The sequence below is a fragment of the Pleurodeles waltl genome, chromosome 11 (genome assembly GCF_031143425.1).
Source record: "Pleurodeles waltl isolate 20211129_DDA chromosome 11, aPleWal1.hap1.20221129, whole genome shotgun sequence".
NCBI lineage: Eukaryota > Metazoa > Chordata > Amphibia > Caudata > Salamandridae > Pleurodeles > Pleurodeles waltl.
Window position 1 is genome coordinate 825,461,679 of NC_090450.1, and position 25,104 is coordinate 825,486,782.

General features: G+C 46.8%; 1 protein-coding gene across 3 annotated transcripts in view; it reads left to right on the plus strand.

Moving 5' to 3' along the window:
* Window positions 1-25,104, plus strand: part of MORC2 (MORC family CW-type zinc finger 2) — a 353,542-nt gene that overhangs the window by 293,409 nt on the left and 35,029 nt on the right. For all 3 annotated transcript variants that reach the window (XM_069214663.1, XM_069214664.1, XM_069214665.1), the window contains exon 25: window positions 20,041-20,134. In XM_069214663.1, the coding sequence (XP_069070764.1) occupies window positions 20,041-20,134 (94 nt within the window). The remainder of the gene's footprint in view (window positions 1-20,040; window positions 20,135-25,104) is intronic.

Here is a 25,104-nt window from a genome sequence, read left to right on the forward strand (position 1 = left end):
ATGGGTTTGGTACCACCACTGTCAAATTTTTCTTAGATGTTTTGGCTGGGTCCTAATGTATAACGTAAACCAATGTGAGATAGTCGAGGTTTAAGAGGTTTAACTGTCAACTCACGCTAGGGTTTCAAATCCTTTAATCACAAAATGGTGGTTTCCAGAGATTTCAAAATGTCATGATGTTTGATAGTGCTTTTCTTCAATTATGTTGATGTTACTTTAGGCCTACACAGTTCCCTTATGAATCAGAGAGTATTCGTAGAAAAGTACTCATGGTTGCCACATTATGGCATAGCAGTGCTGCATTTTGGATATCTAGATTCATTTAGACAATTAGAAGATTATGGCCCCTCTCTTTTTGCATGCTGGGCACACTCCTGCATCTAGTGGTATACTTCGATGAGTACAACTGTTTTTTCTTCAAAGAAGTTCTTTCAATTTTAGGGTGATTCGTGGTACCTCCCCGAAACCCATATGCACTAGGAAAGAATACACCTTAGATTGTTTTTCCTCCATTGGATTCAAATTTTCGAGTGCTGTTTGAAAGCTGTGCATCAAAGAAATTTCGACTGAGGAAGACCAAGGAACAATTGATTTGCATATTGATATCCAGTACAGACTGGAGTGGAGTGTGCAGAAGAGCCTCAACAAGGTTGTATGTGAATGAATCAGTTGGGGAAGTATTGGAAAGCAAATCATGAAAATTTGACCCCTACATGCAACAGCCAATTTCTGTGGTTGTATCAAAATTGGGCTTATATCTTGTGACTGCTGAGAGAACATGATTAAAGCACCTTTTCTCTGTGCAAGGCACATTTTGCTCTTTTGCAGTACTGCTACCCTACATAGTCTGCAACCGGCGTGGTCTCGGAAGGTGTTGAGGGATTCCAAGCTGACAACGTTTTGGGGGCACCATCCAGTATTACAGAGGTTCAGCAAGAGCAGGGTTTGTTAACTTTTACCACAGAGAACCTTGACAAGTAAGGTTCTTCAGTGCCTGTAGTAAAAGCTGGCCCAAGACAGACTCCCCACAGATTTCATCCCTCAACTTTAATAAGTTGCGCCAAGAGTCCTGACAATGCAGACACTGCTCCTACACAACCCAGGAAGGATCAGTGCTATACCTTTAGGATTGACCTGGAAGCACGATGTGCCATTGGAGCCCTACCCAATTAAAAATATCCAGCTGATGACGCATGAGCGTACAGGGCGGTCTTTGTTGGTATTGCCCAGCAATATAAAGTTCCTTTGCAATTAGCGATAGAATTGGATGATTTCCTCTCTGAAACACCTTCAAAAACTGAGAAAACGAAGATGTATTTGCCTATGCTCACGATCATCCTCAAGAAATTTACAGAAAATTACAAAGAACCAGTTAAACTGAGTGAATACACTAAGGGTAGATGAAATTTAATTATGGTCTGCCGGATTCTTGGTGTAGAATGGTATTACTTATCCTTGGAATTCTCTGCTTCGCACTGATATATACTGCTATCATCTGGAACATATGTTCAGTTTGAAATCTGGAGCACAGGCTGGACTGGCGCTATGATGGCGCTCTGTGAGCTTTTTACACTTTTATCAATATACACCATTTCAAACCCACTTTAGAACTTTGGGTATTTTCCTCTGGAGTCCAACACCCCACATTGGCGACAAGCGACATGGCAGAGGCTCCCCTCTTTGAGTCTGCTAAGACTCTCAGTTATCAGGCCTACCGAAGCAAGCTTCAGCACAAAGGTTTCTGCAAAGAATTTTCTCTAAGTCACTGCCAGGATCAGATGTGCAAGGTCACACAGCTAACCTCTTGCACAATTTAACCAGAAGGGATACTGTTGAAAGGGGGGCTTTCCAACTGTCATTGTCCTATCCTTTATATTCACATGAACCGCCATTGTCTTGTCATTGTTTTATGTTATATGTACTTGTAAAGGTTACTATCCGCTGCAAGGGTCTCCTGGTGCTGAAGGTGTGTGTGTGGTCTTCAGCTTCTTGCGGAGTAGAAGGAGAGAGGAGGAGGCTCTGATTTAGAGTGATAGGTTCTTTCACGCTTTAGGAGTGATGTAAGAGAAGGTCCGTCCTCCTGATCTGGTTCTGTGTATGCATTTGATGTGTGTGAGTTTGAGCTGAGAGCAGAGGTTTCTGGGGGATTGGTGGAAGGATATGCAACTGTTCAGATAGGTGAAGCCTAATTTGTGTAGTGCCTTGAATGTGTGTGAGGAGTTTAAAATGGGGATTTTGTCCAAGAGAGAGTGAGTTGCATGTCATTGCATCTGTGCTGTCGGCACCTAATGACTTAAGCGCTGTGAAGGAATACTCATGGCAGCATGTGAGTGCTCACAGCATCAGGTAAGGAGCTTGGTGACAGCTCTTACAGGTTCAGCACTCGCATCATAGTGAGTGCTTGATCTCAGTGCTTTTGTCTTTAAAGAGCACCCCCAAGTGCACTTTTATATCGTTCTGTGATATTGCACTTTGCTGAGCACCATCATTCTCAGGTAGAATAACAAATGTAATTGTAGTAAATGGATCAAGTCTATTCTTATCGAGTGTGCTCACGTTTTTATTTTGGAATATCAGTTTCATTGATGCATGTACTGACTGTTCTATTAAGCCCAGTTTATCTTATCCTATACCTAAACTAGCTTACATGGCCAATGCACAGCCTTTCAACCTCCTGGGGCCTGTATCAGTGTCCCAGAGGCGCTATGCATTTATGCACCTGGTTTCTGCACCCTAGGGGCACTGTTGTATTATAGCAGGGGCCACAAATGCTTCTTTGGCCCCTTCTGTAATTCAAATAGCCCTGGTGCACATACAGTGCTGAAACTTTTATAAAAGGCCATTCCCTCATTTGCCTGAGCCATGCCCTAATGCAAATGAGGTAAACCCTTTGGCTCTGCATCCACACCGTATTATCAATGCCGGTGCACACTCAGAGCCTGCCAGGCGGTGCACTGACTGTGCACCACAAAAAATGGTTCCCTGTCAGTGCCCCCCCTTGTCTCCCCCAAGGGCAGTCCTCTGGAGTGATGAAAGGGGGGGTCCTATGAACCATTCCCCTGAAGGAGTTTCCACCCTGCAGGCAGTTCCAGTCATTCACTGCACCCACCTGCAGAGAAATCTCTGTCCCCTCTTTGAAGTGCAGGTGGGTGCTGTCTGCACAGTGGTTGATGGAGTGGATGTATTTTGCAAATGTGCTGCCCTCTGGGTAGCACATTGATTATAATAGGTGCACTGTCCCTGTTTGTACCCTGCACACGTCTTTAAAGGTGCACCTTAGCACAAACAGGGGTAGTGTGACGATTGTGTAATAGAGGCCCAGGTCTCTTTCTGTAGAGTCCTGGAAAACTTTCCATTAAGTGGAAGCAGTAGTATAGATCTTTGAAAATTATGTTCGACTTTTTTAGCCATGACGTAGGCAAATTCTGAGACAATTGCAAGGCCACCTGCCTGTTTAGTAAGCAAAAAAGACAAAAGTAATAGGTTTCGACAAAAAATAACTATTGTCTACCTCTGATGCCATTTGACAATGCAAATGAGTAATTATCCCTCTTATGGATACTTCTACTGCAGATTCCTCATCTTTAATCAGTCTGGATCCAGAAACTTTTCAATAGCTTTCTTACACCAGTAGGGGGTGCCAGGTCCATCACATGGTTGAACGCAGCACCCTGTGATGTCACGGGAGCCACAAAGTGCCCTTCAGTGTGCTGATATCAGTTACCTTTTGTAGGAAGTTGGCTCTGTATGTGCTATTTCAAAGTAAGGAATAGCATGCACAGAGTCCAAGGGTTCCCCTTAGAGGTAAGATAGTGGCAAAAAGAGATAATACTAGTGCTCTATTTTGTGGTAGTGTGGTCGAGCAGTAGGCTTATCCAAGGAGTAGTGTTAAGCATTTGTTGTACATACACATAGACAATAAATGAGGTACACACACTCAGAGACAAATCCAGCCAATAGGTTTTTATATAGAAAAATATCTTTTCTTAGTTTATTTTAAGAACCACAGGTTCAAATTCTACATGTAATATCTCATTCGAAAGGTATTGCAGGTAAGTACTTTAGGAACTTCAAATCATCAAAATTGCATGTATACTTTTCAAGTTATTCACAAATAGCTGTTTTAAAAGTGGACACTTAGTGCAATTTTCACAGTTCCTAGGGGAGGTAAGTATTTGTTAGGTTAACCAGGTAAGTAAGACACTTACAGGGCTTAGTTCTTGGTCCAAGGTAGCCCACCGTTGGGGGTTCAGAGCAACCCCAAAGTCACCACACCAGCAGCTCAGGGCCGGTCAGGTGCAGAGTTCAAAGTGGTGCCCAAAACACATAGGCTAGAATGGAGAGAAGGGGGTGCCCCGGTTCCGGTCTGCTTGCAGGTAAGTACCCGCGTCTTCGGAGGGCAGACCAGGGGGGTTTTGTAGGGCACCGGGGGGGACACAAGTCCACACAGAAATTTCACCCTCAGCAGCGCGGGGGCGGCCGGGTGCAGTGTAGAAACAAGCGTCGGGTTTTCAATGTTAGTCTATGAGAGATCTCGGGATCTCTTCAGCGCTGCAGGCAGGCAAGGGGGGGATTCCTCGGGGAAACCTCCACTTGGGCAAGGGAGAGGGACTCCTGGGGGTCACTTCTCCAGTGAAAGTCCGGTCCTTCAGGTCCTGGGGGCTGCGGGTGCAGGGTCTCTCCCAGGCGTCGGGACTTTAGGTTCAAAGAGTCGCGGTCAGGGGAAGCCTCGGGATTCCCTCTGCAGGCGGCGCTGTGGGGGCTCAGGGGGGACAGGTTTTGGTACTCACAGTATCAGAGTAGTCCTGGGGTCCCTCCTGAGGTGTTGGATCGCCACCAGCCGAGTCGGGGTCGCCGGGTGCAGTGTTGCAAGTCTCACGCTTCTTGCGGGGAGCTTGCAGGGTTCTTTAAAGTTGCTGGAAACAAAGTTGCAGCTTTTCTTGGAGCAGGTCCGCTGTCCTCGGGAGTTTCTTGTCTTTTCGAAGCAGGGGCAGTCCTCAGAGGATGTCGAGGTCGCTGGTCCCTTTGGAAGGCGTCGCTGGAGCAGGAGCTTTGGAAGGCAGGAGACAGGCCGGTGAGTTTCTGGAGCCAAGGCAGTTGTCGTCTTCTGGTCTTCCGCTGCAGGGGTTTTCAGCTGGGCAGTCCTTCTTCTTGTAGTTGCAGGAATCTAATTTTCTAGGGTTCAGGGTAGCCCTTAAATACTAAATTTAAGGGCGTGTTTAGGTCTGGGGGGTTAGTAGCCAATGGCTACTAGCCCTGAGGGTGGGTACACCCTCTTTGTGCCTCCTCCCAAGGGGAGGGGGTCACAATCCTAACCCTATTGGGGGAATCCTCCATCGGCAAGATGGAGGATTTCTAAAAGTCGGAGTCACCTCAGCTCAGGACACCTTAGGGGCTGTCCTGACTGGCCAGTGACTCCTCCTTGTTTTTCTCATTATTTTCTCCGGCCTTGCCGCCAAAAGTGGGGCCTGGCCGGAGGGGGCGGGCAACTCCACTAGCTGGAGTGTCCTGCTGGGTTGGCACAAAGGAGGTGAGCCTTTGAGGCTCACCGCCAGGTGTGACAATTCCTGCCTGGGGGAGGTGTTAGCATCTCCACCCAGTGCAGGCTTTGTTACTGGCCTCAGAGTGACAAAGGCACTCTCCCCATGGGGCCAGCAACATGTCTCGGTTTGTGGCAGGCTGCTAAAACTAGTCAGCCTACACAGATAGTCGGTTAAGTTTCAGGGGGCACCTCTAAGGTGCCCTCTGGGGTGTATTTTACAATAAAATGTACACTGGCATCAGTGTGCATTTATTGTGCTGAGAAGTTTGATACCAAACTTCCCAGTTTTCAGTGTAGCCATTATGGTGCTGTGGAGTTCGTGTTTGACAGACTCCCAGACCATATACTCTTATGGCTACCCTGCACTTACAATGTCTAAGGTTTTGTTTAGACACTGTAGAGGTACCATGCTCATGCACTGGTACCCTCACCTATGGTATAGTGCACCCTGCCTTAGGGCTGTAAGGCCTGCTAGAGGGGTGTCTTACCTATACTGCATAGGCAGTGAGAGGCTGGCATGGCACCCTGAGGGGAGTGCCAGGTCGACTTACTCGTTTTGTTCTCACTAGCACACACAAGCTGGCAAGCAGTGTGTCTGTGCTGAGTGAGAGGTCTCCAGGGTGGCATAAGACATGCTGCAGCCCTTAGAGACCTTCCTTGGCATCAGGGCCCTTGGTACTAGAAGTACCAGTTACAAGGGACTTATCTGGATGCCAGGGTCTGCCAATTGTGGATACAAAAGTACAGGTTAGGGAAAGAACACTGGTGCTGGGGCCTGGTTAGCAGGCCTCAGCACACTTTCAATTGTAAACATAGCATCAGCAAAGGCAAAAAGTCAGGGGGCAACCATGCCAAGGAGGCATTTCCTTACACCTTTTTTCCATGCCATTGAGGCCATCCCGAGTTCTTCATGTCTCCACATGAGAATTATCATTAGTCAATGATTTCTTAGTTACTTTATCTTATCTAGTGCATATTTCTTCAGTATTTTGCTGCCAAAACAATCCGAATTCAGCCATGTCAGGAGTGCGAGGGTCAGATGTCCACCACGGGCCCTCATTCCATCCATCTGTGGTGTGTTGGATTCAAACACGAGTCATTGGCTGTGACTCCTGTCAAAAGATATATCCCAAGGCGCTCAAGGAATGGGAAGCCAAGATGTTTATGGCCAGAGCACAAAATGAATGCCTGGCATGTCAGAAATCTCATCCAATATCAAAATCTCCATCACCTCATTCCTCAAATTCATTGAAGAGAAAATATAAGAAAAAGAACCAATCCTAATCCAGATTGTGTTCTACATGAAGCCAGTTGCCAAGGCGCCCAACGTCTCATCTTCAGACGTCAGACCAAGGGCACCCTGCTGAAGACTATAGAATTTTCCATCAACGCTGGTGACTTTAGCGGACCTTGCACCAGCAACACCATCTGACCCAGTGCCGGTTCCAGCCAGTGTTCCACCTGTTGGATTGATGCTAAGGCATCAATCAGAACACCCATACCTAAAGTTTACAACACCTGTTTCTGAATGCCATGTTCAGTATTTTCAACAGGGCTATAATACTCTCTGGTGCACCAGCTGGTCTCATGGCACAGATGGTATGCTCCCTGGAAGGTTTTCTGGCACCCATACCTGCTGGGCGCCTACAAACCTGATGCCGGAGTTGACTCCATCTCCATTGCTTATTCTGGCTTCATCTGCTTTGACCTCAGAACACAACAGATCTCCAGCTCAGCAGACAACTCCAGTGGTGCCGCAAAGGACACTACCAGCTCCCCCATAAGATACCATCAAAGCCGCTACCAATCCTGCCACTTTTAGAAACCTTGCCTATCATGCTTTAGCATTGTAGGAAGAACGCACATAATTTTGTAGAAAAAGATAATTGTTTTCAGGAATAAAGATCCCAAAAACGTCCAGCTTCTGTAGAAGGTGCTGCAAACATAATGATGGAATTGGACTTTGAAGGCTGAAAGATGCAAGTGGCTTCAACAATTCTCCGAAGTTAGAATTTCTTTCCCCAACAGTTCTTTTCCACCTGAGGTGACATCATATCACTCTGTAGTGGGAAAAGTAGCAAAAATAGGTTCATTTCCATCCACCCCATCTGACCAGTAGTCAAAGATGGTGGAAAAATACACAAAAAATGTATTTTCGCCTGGAAGTCCATAATGCCCCTTGTCATATGGGATGATATGTAAGTGCCTTGTTTTATTCTTCTGAGGCTGTTAAACCTAAACTATCAGACACGCTTTAGACTCACTTCAAAGAGCTCATAAAAGATGTTAGGGTGCTGCAAAACAGGTGATGCAATCTGGCCTAACACAGCAGATTTGGTTGCTAACCCCACTTCAGTCTTGCAAAGAGGACATGCCTAGCTCGGTATTCAGGGTTCTTTCAGGATGTCCAGCCAGCAGTCATGGACTTACCATTTGATGGGTCTTGTCTCTTTGGTATTAAGGCAGACTCCTCACTTGAAAGGTTCAAGGACAGCAAAGCCACAGCTAGATTTCTTAGTCTGCAAACGAGTCTAGGGATTATCAACAATATAAGAAATTCCAGGGGTTACCACTACCATTTCAAAGGGAACCTCAACCACAGAAAATGGAATTAAGGGGGCCTTTGGGTGGCCACCTGTCTTGCCACTGGCTTGACAGGTGACGCTGGAGTTACAAAACTCCTTCATCTTCTGGAACAAAGCTGGCCAGTAGAAGTGAGGTTCCAACCTACTCTAAGTTTTGGTCTGGCCAAGGTGCCCAGCTAAGCAAATATTATGAGCTAAAGTGAACAGCAACTCTGTATACATTTGAGTAACTACCATTTTCCTAGGGGCACCAGGTTCGGGATCTCTGGACTCAGTATACAGGAGTCCCTCCTCCCAGTAGGTTCTGTGGGAGCCACTGACATCTCCCTTTTCTTCGTCAGGAGGTAGATGTCTCTGGCTATCAAGAGTTGGACAGGCCCTATGTCCCTGACACAGCTCTTTCCTAAAGGGTCCTCCCAGGCCTAGGAGTTCTGCCGTGCAATAATGCCTGGGTTCCTGGGGCTCAGTTCCCTCAAGGGCTGACAGGTCTTCCTGAGGAGAAGGGGACCTGAGCTGGAGGCTTCTCAGAAGCTGGCTTACTGGACTTCCTGCCTTTTCTCTTGGAGGGCGTGGCCATTAGTCCAGGCTCCAGCACCTCTTTTTCACCATGGGCTTTCCATTGTGCTCTGGTTTTCGCACACACACATTCAGGTATACACAGCATAGCTTCATGGGTCTTTCTTTCAACCTCAGCCCACGCTGAGGGCTCCAGATAATTTCCTATCAGACAGGCTACAAGAATTGCATAGGATACCACCACCTTTTTCCGGCCACTAAACCCTCCCCTCTCTAAGGACACCAATGCCATGGGATGGAGCTTAGCTTGGTTGTCAGCATTGATGACTGTGAATGTTTCACCAGTCAGATACTGTTCTGGGGATATCAGTTTTTCAGTCACCATAGTGACACTTGCACCTGTATCCCTTAGTGCTTCAACCCTGATCCCATTAATACAAGGCTGTTGTCTGTACTTCTCCAGATTACTGGGGCCAGATAGCCAGGGCAGCTACATCTACCCCACCCTCAGAGACTAAAGTTGCTTCTTTGAGCTCTCTAACATGGCGAGGGCCACCCGGGATCTCATCTGGAGACTTACCATTGCAGCAGCAGCTGCACTGGGGGGATTCTTTTTTGGGACAGGCAGGGTCTCCAGGTCTGCAGATGAAGCACCAATCCTTCTTGGATCCCAGTTTTTACCCTCATCCTCACCTTTTCTCTGTGTCTTGTCTCGGACCCATCCCCCAGGACAGGTTTTGGGGGGTCTTTGGAAGACTATCTGCTTTTATCTTTAGACTTGTCACCATCTTTCCCTTGGGGGGCTTAGAAACCCCTTCCTTTTGGTCACCCCCACCATGAGTTGACTTGGCTACCCTAGTAGTGTGCCTTCTTTCCCAATTCTTGGGGAAAAATTGGACCTAGGTCTACCAGGTATTGTAAAAAAAAAGTTACTTAACAGATTCTCTTTCATAATAGAATTATAAAGCCCATTATAGTCTTGCAAATGGTTCCCTTTTAACCAGCCACCCAGTGTTTTGACTGAGAAGACAAAAAATCTACCCAGGATTGACTAGAGGGTTTTCTAGTTTCCTTGAACCTGATCTGTACTCCTGATCTGTATCCTCCATGCGGCTAAAGGACACAGCATCTACCTCATTCAATGTCCGGAGCCTATCCATCCACTTTCCTGAGAACAGCTCCCATAGTAGAGGGCCCCATTACTTTAGGCTGAGTTTCCTCATTTTACAAGCCGTCTCAAAGGCTGTAAACTACTTGGTGATATTATCACCTTCTGCATATTTGGGGACAATCCTTTTGGGGATCTTACGGTTGAAAAGCTTCTTCTTTCTCCCCATTTAAAATTGTGCTGCCACCAGAGATGAGTCCTAGGCCCATCTCAGCTCTTTATTTTTCTATAGTTAAGAGTTTAGACTCTAACTCTATCCTCTTAGCTGGATTCTGGAGTTCAGCATCTTCGCTTTCCCCATCTAATGGGCTACTACCAGATGTCCCTCCAGTGGTGTAACTGTCAGTGGCGTTGTGTAGAGATTAATCATCCTCTTCCACCTCCTCCTTCTCCTCCTCACTTTAAGGAGGGACTGCTTTGCTTGCCATGGCTCTATCATTTTCTGCATGCAGCTGCTGCAGATGGCCTTTTGTGGACTTAGGGCCCATGGCAAGTTTCCATGCTTGGCAGAGTGTCTTAAGTTGAGGGACCTTACGATTTTTGTAGGGGCCCAACTGTAGCTCCTGGGATGTACCTACTGCCTCAGTCATGGTTTTAAGGTAATTTGGATATTTTTTGGAACTTAAAAAGCATTCTTAAGTGAACTACTAAAAGGCCTAACCAAAGTATTTTAAATTGTAAACAGTTTGGACTGGAGGATTTAACACAAGGCCCTACAGCTTTTATTAAACCATTTAGCAAAAATCGAAGATTGGAATTTTATTTCCTCACAAAAGACAATTTTACATTTCTTAGTGGTATCACTTATCAACCGAGTGGCAGCAAATGTTAAGTCTTGTATCCTACCGCTGCGCCACCAATGTAGGAAGTTGGCTCTTTATATGATATATCAAAATGAGATCTATCGTGCAAAGAGTCCAGGGGTTCCCTTGCTAGTGAACAGGGGCTTGCTCAAGCAATCCCAAGGTGCTCTTTTTAGAGGGTAGTGTGACCGAGCAGCCTTAGGCTTATGAGAGGAGTGTTAGACTTCTGCAAATGCAAACACAGTCAATAAATGAGACATATGATTTGAAGGAGATCCACACCAATTCACAAAAATATCAAGTGTTATTATGAATATTTAGGCACCAGAATCAACACGATCCGGTAAGTATGTTTTGCAAGAAAAATCTTTATAATTTTAAAAAGTTGACAGTTACTGCAATTTTTGGAAGCTGCAATGTTATCCTATGGAAGAAAAACAAATACGGCAAACAGGTACAGTACAGCGACTTACAGAACCAATCTCCTGGACTTGGGAGGGGTCTGAACCACACCAACAGGTAACACAAGTTGGCACTGGGGCGGCCGGGTACAGAGGTGTAGTGTGGCGTTGGGTGCCCAGTGTTGGTCAATGGGGATCAGTCCAGTTGAAAAGAGGCTGCAGTATTGGACAGCAAGTCCAGTTGAGGAGAACCAGCAGGTGGGTTCAAGTCTTAAGATGCTCGGGGACAGAGGGACACCTTCAGTCCTCTTCTCCATGGGCCAGGGCTGATGGGTGCAGAAGTGTCCTGAGGCATCTGGTTTTCCCAACAAGGAGCACTCTGGGTTGAGGGGGGCTTGCAGGCAGAGGTTACAGGCGGCGTTGGCAAGTCCACAGTGGACAAGTCCAAGGTGCACTTGGTCTCTGGAGGGCTAGGGAACTGCGTTGACACCATTGGCCCATTTCAACTTGGGCTAGGCTGCACCGGTGCAGTGGTGCTTTCAGGTGTTGGGCTTTTGCGGTCTGGAGTCCTCTCCTGTCTCTTAGGGTACCTGCAAGATGCAGTGAAGCAGCTCTGCTACGCCACAGGAGTTCCTGGGTCTTTGTTGAAGACAAGCAGGACTCCCAGGCTTTTGGAGGCACAGCAGCTTGCAGGACAAGTTGACTTTGGCGCAGATTGGCTGGAACACAGGCTGGCAGGGCTGGGGCCAAGACAGGTGCTACTTTCTTGAGCTTTGCTTTTGCGACTCTTGAGTGTCTTTCTTCGTAGGGTAGCAGGAATCCGCTTTTCTGGTGCCAGAGACTCCCTAAAAACTGAATATATGGGCATTTCGGGGAGTGTACGGTAGTAGCCAATGGGCTACTTAACCCTGGGTTCACTACATCCCCTATATGACCACTTTTTGTGGGAAGTGGGCATAACCCTGCCCAGAGATCCAACATCTGCCAGCACCAAGGTATCAGATTTCTAAATGTGGTGCCCATATCAAGCAGCTCACCTTACAGGTGGGACTGACCTTAGGGGTGGACATACCTCTGATTACTAAATTTCCCGCCTGTCCCGGTGCAAAATGGGCCAGGGGCAGAATGGTCAGCATCTCTCCTTTTGAGTGAAGCCAGATCTGCATTCCGATGTCGGTGGGCTTCTTTGAAGCCCCCTGCCTTAGAATGCAAATTTGCATGCCATCTTGTTGGGTGGGTTGTGTAAACACCTCTCCCACAGCAGGCTTTGTCTCTGACCCCCCTAAGAGGGAAGGCTCTAACTTTAGGGGGCCAGAATCTTGTCTGGTGGTAGCTAAAACTAGTCTGCCCCCACATGGGTGGTTAGTAGACTATCAGGGAGCACCTCTAAGGTGCCCTCTGGGTGAATGTATTAATACATCTATCACTGAGTGTTTATTAATACGAGATATTTGATACCAAACATCCCTACTTTCATTGAAGCCATCATGTAGCTGGGGAACTCTTATTGACCAGTGCCCAGCACATGTACTTAAAATGGCTTCCTGTTCACTCACTGTGTCTAAGAATCGACAAAGATATAGCAGGGGCATATCTGTTCTCACAAGTAATATATTGCATCCTGTCTTAGGGCTTTAAGGCCTGCTGTATGGGTGACTTGCACAGTGGGGGCTGCCACAGATCGTCAGGGGTGAAGGGGAATAATTAGAAAAAAACAAAAATCTTACCTGTGTTGCCGCTGAAGCTGCCGGCCGTCTCGCTCTTCTCTCTTGCTCCTGATGATAGCCAGCCGTCCTTGGGACACCAGCACAGCCCCCCCCCCCAACCCAAAATCCTGGTGCAGCTCTCATGCTAAACCTAGCATGAGAGCAGAGCCAGGCTTGGCCTGAGCAGCTTGGTTTGCTGCTCAGACAGCGCATGGGAGTCTTTTGCTGTTTCTCTAACTCAGGTGTGCAACACAGCTGGGTTGGAGAAACCTAAGTGCGCATGTCAGTTTGGCCGGCTGAGACAGCCGGCCAAACTGCCATGCGCACGTTTAAGTGCACTCCAATCCTCCTCCTCCCCTCCCATGGCCCGGCCGCGCCCTGCACATGCAAGCCCAGCCAGCAGCTGAAAAATTAAACAATAGCTGCTGCCTCTTGGCCAGTGGGGAGACGCTCCTCCGCCTTTACTTGAGGAGCCGCCACTGGATTAACATATATTTAACGCATTGTTAGAGGACATATACACAGGCTGTTTCCTATGTCATGTTTTCACATTTCAGCTGATCCAAGACACACGGCCTGCAGTGGCAGTCTGCATGTGCTAGGTGAGAGATCCCTCAGGGTGGCACAATACATGATGCAGCCTTTGGGGGCCCTCTTGGGTGCCCATGCCCTCGTTACAAGGGGTACCATTTACTAGGGATTTACATAGGGGCCAAAGGTATTGCCAATTGGGGAACAATTGCACAGTTTTAGTGAAATAGATCTGGCACTGTAGACCTGGGTAGCAGGAACCCAATGCACTTTTAGTCAAAATTGCATCAATTACTAAGCAAAAAATGAGGGTGAAAATGTGATAAACGGGCACTTTCCTACACTGCTTCCAAGACGTTGCTTAGAAATCACTCAGGTTGAGAGTTATGTGAACAGTTGTAGAGAATGCTTTTATTCAACTGTTTCTCTAAATGGATCCATGTGATTTTGATAGTAGTGCCACCGCTGATGATGTGATAAATACCTTAAATTTTTGCTTTGCAAGGAATCTTTAAAGTTTCCGACTGGAATACATTTTGATGTCAAATGGTTAGAAGTTTAGAATTTTTTCATATTTGTCAGATAAAACACCTTTGCACTGGCCAGCAACTAATGGTTTAGTGGAAAGGACTAATCATTTTATGAAAGAGGTCATACAGACCTCTTTGGCCTCCATTCAGAGATCGCTTCCAAACCTTTTTGTTTTTTGTTTTTTTGCAACATGTTTTTATAAACTTTTCTAACATGGAACATCCACTGAGTCACATCACCTTAAAGGAACATGCAGTTACAAGCTAGGCATGGGCAGCTAAAATGTACATGTTAGCAATTAAATAATTAATAAAGAAAAACGTACCAAGCCTTTCGTGCTGCACCCTTCCCCTTCAAACCGCAGCTGTTGAGGGCAAGCCCCCTGCACAAACATATCCACTAAGTAGTACAACCTGTAGTGCGTAGATCACAGTTCAGCATTACAAATGATTAATATTCCAATATATAGAGGAGGGCTGACACAACACCCATACTTAATCAGTAATGTCCAAAGCCTTCCATTGAAGGGTAAGTACAGAGTGCAATATGCCTCCATTCAGTATGACATATTCAGGGTTCAATTTAGTCTCATAAAGTAGGTGAGTGGCATTCAGATTGCTATTCAGTTTTTCCATCACTAGAATATCCTAAAGGCAGTGATGTCAGTGATATCAGTGGTGGACAGTTTGCAGATCTCTAGTTATGGTTGATAGTCAATTTGACAGATCCCAAACATTGCAATACTATGTACTATTCCTGTTTCTGCATAGTCTTAAATTCTGAGGGTTATAGGCCCAAAAGCATCACTTTCGGGCACAGACAGCCAAATAGGCTTTTAATCGTGTCAGCTGCCTTTTCCCACAAGGGTTGGATCTTGGGGCATGCCCATCAAATCAACCTCCACCGAAGCTCTACATGCTCTCCAGCTCCTGGGAGAAATGCATTATCATACATGCATAGTCTGGAGGGAGTGTAGTGCCATCCAGAACCAGATTTTGTAGTGAATTTCCCTTTCCAACAACAGTGCAGAAGATGAATAAATAAATGTCTCTTCCCAGGCATTCCAAGTAATTAGGTTCAATCCGTTTCCCAGGAGCCTGTTCCCCACGCCTTATTATGTTTCCAGGCAGTAGACAATTCTTGCATTAACAGCTGCCTATGGAGTCTGGAAATAGCACCACTAGGACCAGATGTGCAAAGCCATTTAGCATTGATAACGGTTTGAATCGCTATTTCGGATCATTGACGAATGCTAAATGGGCTTTTGAGATGTACAAAGCCCTTTAGGGAATTGCTGATTGCAATTTCTATCCAGTATAAATCGCAATTTGCGATCCCCAAATAGGAAATAGCAAATGGGGATTTCCTATTTGCAATTTCCAAAGCACATGTACAAAGCATTATCTAAATGCAAATTGGGCATTTAGGAAATGCTATGACTGTTGTCTCCAAGTTGATGGTAATCATGTGAAATGTAATAAAAAGCACTCAAAGATGTTTTTATTAAAGTGCAATAGAGCACCATTATTTTTTGGGTGCATCACGGTGGTCTGTTGCCCGTAGCCATCCGTGGTTTTGCATTTCCCAAATTGCGAGTTCCTAAAATTGCTTTTCTGATTTCCTAATCGCTATTTTGGGAAATGCAAAACTGACCCATTGGAGCAAATGCCGTGGGATTTCCTAATTTCGATATCCTTATAGCGTTTCCTACACTTAGGAGATCGGTAAATTCATACATATCATTTTACATTTCCTAAATAGCAATTTCTTTTGGGTTGCTACTTAGAAAATGCAAATCATATTTTCCTACATTTGGCCTCCAGTGCCCACAAGTTTAGGTAGTAAGATTTTAAATGGAGTTTTATCCCTAGTGGCAGTGGAACGAATGGAGGAGTGGGTAACCAAATGCCAGATCTGAGCGTAGCATAGATGTCCAGACTCTAGGAGATCAGAATCTACCTTACATTGCAAAGAAAACATAAGGAATGGCTCATCATACAGATCCAGAATCGTTTGGCATCCTTCTTCCCTCCATTTGTTGAAAGGCCTGTCCCTCCATAGTGAGGGTACCATTATATTGGATTGGCATGTAATGTAATGTGATGGAGGCGTCAGCATTCCGCTTGACGTGACATATGTATCCCTTGTTCTCAAAGTGGTGTTCACAGGGGTGCTAAGGTAGGAATTGAGGGGACTATGAGCCAGATGTAGCAAAGGGTTTTTCCCATTCTGTTTTAATGGGAAAATGTGTTCGTACATATGGCCCAAAATTGCTTATCGGCCCCAGACTAAGTCCAGATGGGTTGGCGAATTATAGCATGGCCCACTTTGTCCCAGCTCTTTTCAGATTCGAACACGGACCATACTGTCGAAAATCTGAGTTGGGCAGATGCATAGAACTGAGGAACACTGTGTGCAGTAATTTGCCACACGTCCCTAGGTTGGATTAAAAGTCTCTAAGGGATCCATTGTTGTTGAATTTCCTTTAAATATGCTCTGTCCAACCCAATCAAAAGCACTTGAATCCTAAAAAGTGAGTGCAGCACTATAGGCTTTTTTTATTGCATTCATCCTTCCTCTCCGGGAAAGAATAAGGTATCCCCAAGACCCTTTTTGTAGACTCCATCAGGTGGGCGTGTAGTTATTAGAGAAGACCCCTCCAGAGGTCTTTGGAATTGTAACTGTTGCAAAGTCATCTTTTTGCCCTGTTCATCCCCATTTGTTTGTTGCTGACTGGTGCTGATGATAACTGACTCGGACTGTGCCCTGGACTCTGTTAGCCAGACCCAGGCCAGTGCTATGTTAAAACACACACTTGTAGTAGAGTACACTAGGTATTAGGGTACCCTTTCGATTGTCCCTGTGAGTCCCTAGTATATAATAGGGCAAGGGTGTACAATCTGCCTATAAGCCCCTATATAATAGGGCATGGAGATTAGTGGCCCAGCAGAATTTCTGCACTTGCATGTGTGCACTGCTGTGTGCTTTCTTTCCTTTTAAATGCAGTCCTGCCTTGCAGCCGGTCTTTAAAAGTTACATTCCTACCATTTGCATGACAACCCCTGTAGGTCCCTAGTAAACAATGTGGCAAGGGGGGTGCCAACTACCTATAAGACCCTTGTACATAATAGGGCATGGAAGTAGAGACCCAGCAGAATTGCTGCCCCTTGCATGTGGGCACTGCTGAAGGTTTTCTGTCATTTTAAAATGCAGACTGCACTTACATGGAAATGGTGTCCCAATTCGACTTTGGTGCTGTGGGCACTTTAAATGTGATGATCTACCTTAGTTCACATATTAGGTAACCCCAGGATCTCCTCTAGGTATCCCAGGGGCGTGGGGTCATGTAACCATAAGCAGGAGTCTCATAAAATAAGTTTTATAAACCCAGGTAAGGGAAAACTGATCATTTCATTTTCCCCTACTATATATACTTGCCTTCATAGGCTATCATTGCTATATGGTGTTTTCATGGTAATAATAGTAAGGAAAAGTGCGGAAAAGTAATTCAAGGACTTAAAAGATTTGTTTTGATAAATCCAGCAATTTGACATTGGTGAATTTATCACAACTTGTACAGAAAATAAGTTATAAGGCTTTTCTTTCTGACTGTCCCCTCTGATTGGTCAGTGCTAACAGGATTAGCAGAGCTGCTTGATTAAGTGATAAGTGGCTGTCCAGGGGAGAGCATATCTGGTGAAGGGCAGCTCGGGGGCTACACAGGAATGCATGAGCAGGGGGAGGGGTAATAAAACATACAGCCTCAAAGGAGAGCAAGACAGGAGAGAATGCCAGATCACCTAGCCCCCACCTTCTGGAAGGAATTTGCAGATGTTAGAAGGAGGAGAGCTATGGAAATGAGCCACACTGGAGGATGGTTTAGTCAGCTCTTAGTTTCAGACATCATGGATTTTGGAAAAATGGTGCTTTCTGGGGCAGGAATATGCCACACTTTGCAGAAAGTGGTCATGCATCTGGGCGTCACTCTGCATTCTATTGGTTGGGCGCCCCCCTTCCTGATGCCCAGGAGCTGGGAATAAATATGTGAGAGGTGCATAGCCTCTCAGATCTACTGCCTGAAACTACAAGAGAAAGAAGGACTGCCCTGCTGGAATCTGGATCTGCACCCTGGGCCTGCACTTCTAAGTGAACTGTTCCTGCTGCCCAATCTGGTACTACATCCCTGGGGACGGTGCCTTGCTTCAAGAAGGACTCAGGAGTGGACTCCCTGCAGCTGCAGGTTAACAGAGCTTCACCAGCATCATCCCCAGCAGACGTCCCCAGCCTGGAGTGCATCCAATGGACTTTTAAGGATTTAGCCAGGTGCATTGCAGGAATTGTGGTCCAACTTTCCAAGGACCATCCAGGAGATTCCAGACCCTTGGATTTGTGTTTTGGACCCTCTGTACCTGCAAGGAGGACTTTAGGAAATGCCTCCTGAAGATTGGAGAAGTTTGGAGAATTTTGGTAAAGTTGGCACTTTGTGTTTCTAAGCGCTAGAAAGTGTTTATTCTTTTAAAATGCATGTCTTTGGTTCCCTACATTGGAATTGGTGTGGGATTTGTATTGTGTGCTGTGTCTCACTTATTTATTGTATTGGTGTTTTTGAATGCTTTACACTCTTGTCTCCTAAGTTAGGCCTGTCTGCTCGGTTATAGCTACCAAGGGTTGAGCAAGGGGCTAATTTACTCGGACCTGTACTGAACCTATATTTGGTTAGTGGCCTTAGTGCCAGTGGTAGGTTCATAGTTACCACTGCCAGTAACCCACTTTCCAACAGTAACCCAAGGTATTTAATGGAGTTCTTAGCCCATCCAAAGGGGAGGGATGCACCCATCTTCACTACTTCTGTATCAGGCAGGGTGAGATTCAAAGCCTCAGATTTATCATAATTCATTTTATACCCAACTACTGCTTCAAAAGACCTCAAAAGTTCCAGTCTCTGGAAGAGATGTAGACGGGAACGTAATGGTAAAAGTACAACATCAACTTATAGTGAAAGTTTTTAGTCCAGTGCCCTGAATGGTATGCCAGACCCTGATCCCTGAAGAAATACCAGACCAACAGTGAATGTTAACAGTAGCTTCCATCCACCAGGAGACAAAAAAGCCCCACCAAAGAACAACACAAGGAAGAGGTGATATCTCTACCATTTCACACGAGGTAGGCAAGAACACCCTCCCCTGCTACCTCCATCGGACTTTGGACAGGGGATTCCCCCGTTAAATTTAGCCAGGGTATCAAAGGCAATCTGTCTGGTCCTCCTCCGCCTCCGGCCAGCCATGAAATCACAGTGATGAATCAGTTACTGTGCCCTATCACGTCGCATGACTTCACGTCTTGTGGTGCCTGAGCCCAATGAACCCCAAGGCAATCTGGGACCTTGAAAGCTAACTCTACATCACTGTACACCAAAGAAAGGTGTGTCAGTTCTGATGGAAATCGAGGGCATAGATGTGTTCCTGCTCTTGAGGCCACTACAGTGAATCATCAAGTAAGTCAAAATCCTAAAAGAAGCAAGGGAAGGCGAAGAGGGACACCTCCCCATCCCACTGCTCTCGATCTTCAGAAGTCGCAGGGGCGTCAAGGTGCCTCTCTTCCCCAGTCTGCATACCGAGGAATAATTTCCTCAGCTGATCCCAATGCACCCAGAATTCCTGAGTCCATCTGCAACGTTCAAACAGAGGCTTTTAAAGAGGTACTTCCTGGTATCTGTTCACAAGGTGAGGTATCTGTGGTTAGAGGCCTCTATTGGAAGAACAGGGTACTTACCGTCAGTAACGCCTTTTCCGGTAAGACTCTAATGGAGATTCCTTACTGGCCCTCCCAGTTCTTTGGAATGGGCTTATAAGGTCAACATTAACAACATCCATATTTAGAGATCTGCACAATGGCATATTTGAGTTGTGTGGGCTCCACTCCCGACCGTGCAGACAAAAATCATAAAGAAATTGATATCAGCACATGGAGGTGGAGCAGATATAGTAACTCATACGTCACATCCAGGTGGGATCAAGCTGCACAATGCCACACCTACTGATGTGAGGGAATTGCTATAAAAATTCTCAGGATCCAGTCTGGTGCCTGGGGGAGGAATTCACAAGAAGAGGAATCTGTGGTTAGATAGTCTGTTCCAGGAAGGGCATTTTCAAAGGTAAGTTACTTGTTGTTCCCTGAGAAACGCTACTGGTTCCCTACGTGACAAAAATGGATGACACATTACTTCATATGTATTTTCTGTTTGTTTCCTATTTCAGAAACTGTTTACGGTATTTCTTGCCTCCAAATTTCCCGATTTCCAAAAGTGAGCTAAGCACTATGAGTGCTGAAGAACTGACGTCCTTTCCTCTGGTAAGTTTAGTAAGTAACAACAATTATGAATATTCCTAGATGGAGTATGTTGTTGTATTTCCCTATGCAGATACCATTATGCTGAACAGTAATGTATGTTCCATGCTGTAACTTAGAAGATCCACAAACCTTTCAAAAGAAAAAGCAAAACAGTACTTCAGATTGTTCTTTTGTTAAGCTTAAAGCCTTGTGCAACAAGCTTTAGCAACCACTAAAGCCAATATTATTGGCTTGGCCCTAGACAGTGGTCAAACCTAGATAATAGCCAATAATATAGGAGCCAGATTTTATGGGTCAGTGTATCCCACTATGGTAAACTTTAGTTCTAATTGAATATTTACCTAATTGACAAAAACAAACCTCCATTGAGAAACAGTGGGTATAAAAAATCCGGGAGCTCTCCAAAGCTTTCATCTCTTTTATTTCAGAGCTCCTGCTGTTGAGTTTGTGTCGGGTGCATGCCATATTTGAAATGAACCAATCCAGGTTCTTGTAGAGTGCGACTAATCACCCGTGAGGGTCTCAAGGCTCTGGGGAGTAGAAGGAGTTCAGTCGAAGAGTCACGTCTTGAGGTCCTTCTTGAATTGAGGTAGTTAGGGTGATTGTCTGAGGTGTAGCAGGAAAGCGTTCCAGGTCTTTGCTGCAAGGTAAGAGAAAGATTGTCCGGCAGCTGAGTTATTATGTATCCTTGAAGTTGTGGCTAGGGCCAGTTGTGCAGAGTGGAGGTGTCGGGTGGGCATGTGGAAGGTCAGGTGGTGGTTGAGGTATGCGGGTCCAGTATTGTTGAGGCCCTTGTATGTGTGCATGAGGGGCTTGAAGGCGATTCTTTTGTTGATCGGGAGCCAGTGAAGGTCTCTCAGGTGACTGGAGATGTGGCTGCCGCGGGGGATGTCCAGGATGAGTCCGGTCAAGGCGTTCTGGATTCTCTGCAGTTTCTTTTGAAGTGTTTGGGCGGTGCTGGCGTAGAGTGCGTTTCAGTCGTCTAATTTGCTGCTGACAAGGGCCTGGGTGACTGTTCTCCTGGACTTGATCGAGATCCATTTGAAAATCGTCTGGCGCAGGCAGAGAGTGTGGAAGCACAAGGATGAGATGCTGTTGATTTGGTGGTTCATTGAGAGCAAGGAGTCGATGATGATGCCGAGGTTGCGTGCATGCGTGGTCGCTTGGTGGGTGGGAGGGGGATCATTGGTTCTAAACTTTGAGGGCCACCAGGAGTGGTGCCAGGCAGAGGGAGTGGAACCCAGGATGAGGGCCTCCGTTTTGTCAGAGTTGAGTTTCGGGCAGCTGTCCTTCATCCAGGCGGCGACTACCTTCATTCCATTGTGAAAGTTGCTTTTTGCGGTTGTAGGCTCGTCAAGGAGGGAGAGGATCAGCTGGATGTTGTCTGCGTAGGAGATGATGTTGAGTCCGTGGTTTTTGATGATGTTAGTAAGCGGGCCATGTAGATGTTGACAAGGGTAGGTGTAGGAAGCTAGCCTGGTGTGTGGTGGGTACCTGTGGTACTTACACCTTATACCAGGTCCAGGTATCCCCTCTTAGTTAAGTGTAGGCAGTTTCTAGAAGCCAGGATCTCTAGACGTAGCTGTGGATGTGCAGCCAAGGCTTAACTAGGAGACATGCAAAGCTCATGCAGTACCACTGTAGTCACACAGCACTTACACACATGAAAGAAAACACTCAGTTGTACTAAAATAAAGGTACTTTATTTTTGGAACAAGCACCACAAATTACTAGACAGGTGACCCACCCTTAGGAGGTAAGTAATACACAAAATATATACACTAGCAATCAGAAATAGGCATAGAAAAGATTAGAAAACAGTGCAAACAGTAATAACCAATAGTGATCCTTGGGGAGCACAAAACATATACTAAAAAAATGGAATGCTAATAAGGTACCCCACCTAGGTAAGTAAAATGTGTAGCGGGTAGCTGAGATTACTAGAGAACCACAAAGGTAAGTAACACAGTATCCCCCAGCGACCAGGAATGCAGGTGTAAAACACTGGATTTTCCTCAAACCACCCAAAAGGAGGAAAAGAAGACACCCAGAATAGACTGCAAGAAAACCAGCGGTGGATTTCTGAAGAAAGAGGACCTGTGGAAAGAGGGGACCAAGTCCAAGAGTCACAGTGGAGTCCAGGAGGAGTAGGAGGTCCTACCCACCCAGCTGTGGATGCAGGAGTTGGTCGACGGTACTGAAGAACAGGTCAGCACTGCAGCCCAGGAGCTGGGGAAGAGTTCCAGATGGATGCAGAAGATGTCCCACGCCAGAAGGAAGATTGCAGACGGGTGTCTGTGCAGAATTTCCACCAACAAGCCTTGGCAAAGTCAAATTTGTGGTTAGTAGAAAAGAGGTGCTGCTGGGGACCATCAAGGCCAAGTAGGACTCAACCCACGAGGAGGAGTCACAGGGGACCCTCAGGGTTGCAGAGAGTCCACAGGAGCAGAGGCAGCACCCACAGGAGTCCCACTGGACGGGGGACACAAAAGTCACAGGAGCCCACGCAGCACTACAAAAGTGGATCCCACACTGCAGGAGAACCACGCAGGAGGCTGTGCTTTGCAGGATGGAGTGCTGGGGTTGGAGCTACACGTCGCCTGAAGATCCCTTGGAGGAGATTTAAACAAGCCGTGGCAGCTGCAAGAGACGCGGTGCACGGGGGTACTGTCCTGCGTGGGAAGGCAAAGGCTTACCTCCACCAAAGTTGGACAGCGGGCAGAAAGGACCAAGAGGATTACTCCGGACCACCACCTGTGTTGCAGGATCCACGCAGCTTAGCAGGAGATGGGATCCACGCAGCCGGTCGTCGCTTGTTGCAGGTGCCTGCGGTTGCAGGGAAGTGACTCCTTCACTTCAAGGGAGATTACTTCTTCTTTTGCAGGCTGAAGAGTTGGAGTCTTCTGTAGATGCCCGACGGGGAAACTGTTGGAAAGCTGGCAGGAACTCTCGATAAAATGTTGCAGAAGAGTCTCTTTGTGGATCTGCAGTTTGTAGGTTCCTGGAGGGTTCAGTCGCAGTTTGGGAGGTCAAGAGTCGAAGCAGAGGAGTTCTGCTGGACTTTTGCAAGCCTAATCTGAGGACCCACCCAAGAGAGACACCCTAAATAGCCCTGAAAGGGGGGTTGGTCGCCTAACCAGGTAAGCACCTATCAGGAGGGGGCTCTGATGTCACCTTCCTGGCCTGGCCACTTAAAATCAAGATGGCAGAACCCAGGGACCCTCTGGAGGAGCTCTGGGCACCAACCCTGGGGTGGTGATGGACAGGGGAGTGGTCACTCCCCTTTCCATTATCCAGTTTCACACCAGAGCAGGGATTGGGGGTCCCTGGTCTGGTGTGGACTGGTTTATGCACAGAGGGCACCAAATGTGCCCTTCAAAGCAAACCAGTGGCTTGGGGAGGAAATCCCTCCCAAGCCAGTCACACCTATTTCCAAAGGGAGAGGGTGTTACCTCCCTCTCCCAAAGGAAATCCTTTATTTTGCCTTCCTGGGCTTGATCAGAGCAAGCAGCAGGAGGGCAGAAACCTGTCTGAGGGGTGGCAGCAGCTGGGCTGCCGGGAAAACCCTGCTGGTGGTAGCAATGCTGGGGGTCCTCTAAGGAGCCCCCAGAGTGCATGAAATCATACTTCCAATACTTGCATTAGTATTGGGGTATGATTCTGACATGTTTGATACCAAACGTGCCCAGGTTCGGAGATATCATTATGTAGCTGGACATAGGTAGTGACCTCTGTCCAGTGCACATATAAAATGGTGTCCCCACACTCATGAAGTCCAGTAAAATGGGGCTGGAGATCGTGGGGGCACCTCTGCTAGTGCAGGGGTGCCCTCACACACAGGTACCTGCACCCTGCCCTCTGGGCTCAGATGGCCTACCATAGGGGTGACTTACAGTGACCTGGTGTAGTGATCTGTAGTGAAACCAGGTGTATGCACCCGGTTCACTCAGTCTACAATGGTAAGGCCTGCGGAACCCTTTGCATGGGCTCCCTGTTGGTGCCAGAATAACTTCTGCAGCCCAGAGGGATCCCCTGGAACCCCAGTGCCCTGGTTACCTAAGTACCATATACAGGGGACTTACATGGGGGGGACCAGTATGCCAATTGTGGGAAGAAAGAGGTACAATTTAGAGGAGAGAGCAAAACTACTGGGGTCCTGGTTAGCAGGAACCCAGTAGACACAGTCAAACATACAGACAACAGGCAGAAAATGGGGGTAACCATGCCAAGAAAGAGGGCAGTTTCCTGCAGTGGGGGCTCAGAGAGGAGCCCATAGAAACTTCACAGCTAATCTGCCTGTTTTGAGGAGAACGGTGGTAGTCTGACTCTCTGGATTTGGCTGGGGAGGAAGGAGCGGATCCATTCTAAGGCTTTGCTGCAGATGCCAACGTAGTGGAGTCTAGTGTAGAGGGTGAGGTGGGAGACTGTGTTGATTGCAGCAGAGAGGTCCAGAAGGATGAAGGCTGCGGTTTCGCCTCAGTCGATGAGAGTGTGGATGTTGTCCATTGCTGCAAGGAGTGTGTTCTTTCTTCTGCTGTTACTTCAGAAGGCTGATTGGGGGGTCCAAGATGTGGTTGGTTTAGATGAATTTGGTGAGTTGGGCATTGATGGTTTTCTCAATGACTTTGGCTGGGAAGCGGAGCAGAGAGATGGCCCTATAGTTCTTGAGGTCTGTCGGGTCAGCAGAGGGTTTTTTCAGCAATGGGGTTCTCGCTGCATTCTGCCAGGTAGGTGGCAGACTCGATGGAGCAGTTGAGAGTGCGGCATAGTTCGGGGCATTGGTGGTGCTAACTCGGTCAAAGATGTGGTGGGGGCACAGTTCTGAGGGGGCTCTGAAGTAGATGATGGTTTTCATGATCTTCAGTGTGTCATCGTGGGTGTGAAGAGAGTGGTCCAATTGAGCAGGGTCGGATGGGACCTGGAGCCATTGGGTGCGGTAGTTGCAAGTTGGGTGGGTGGGTCTCAGGTGG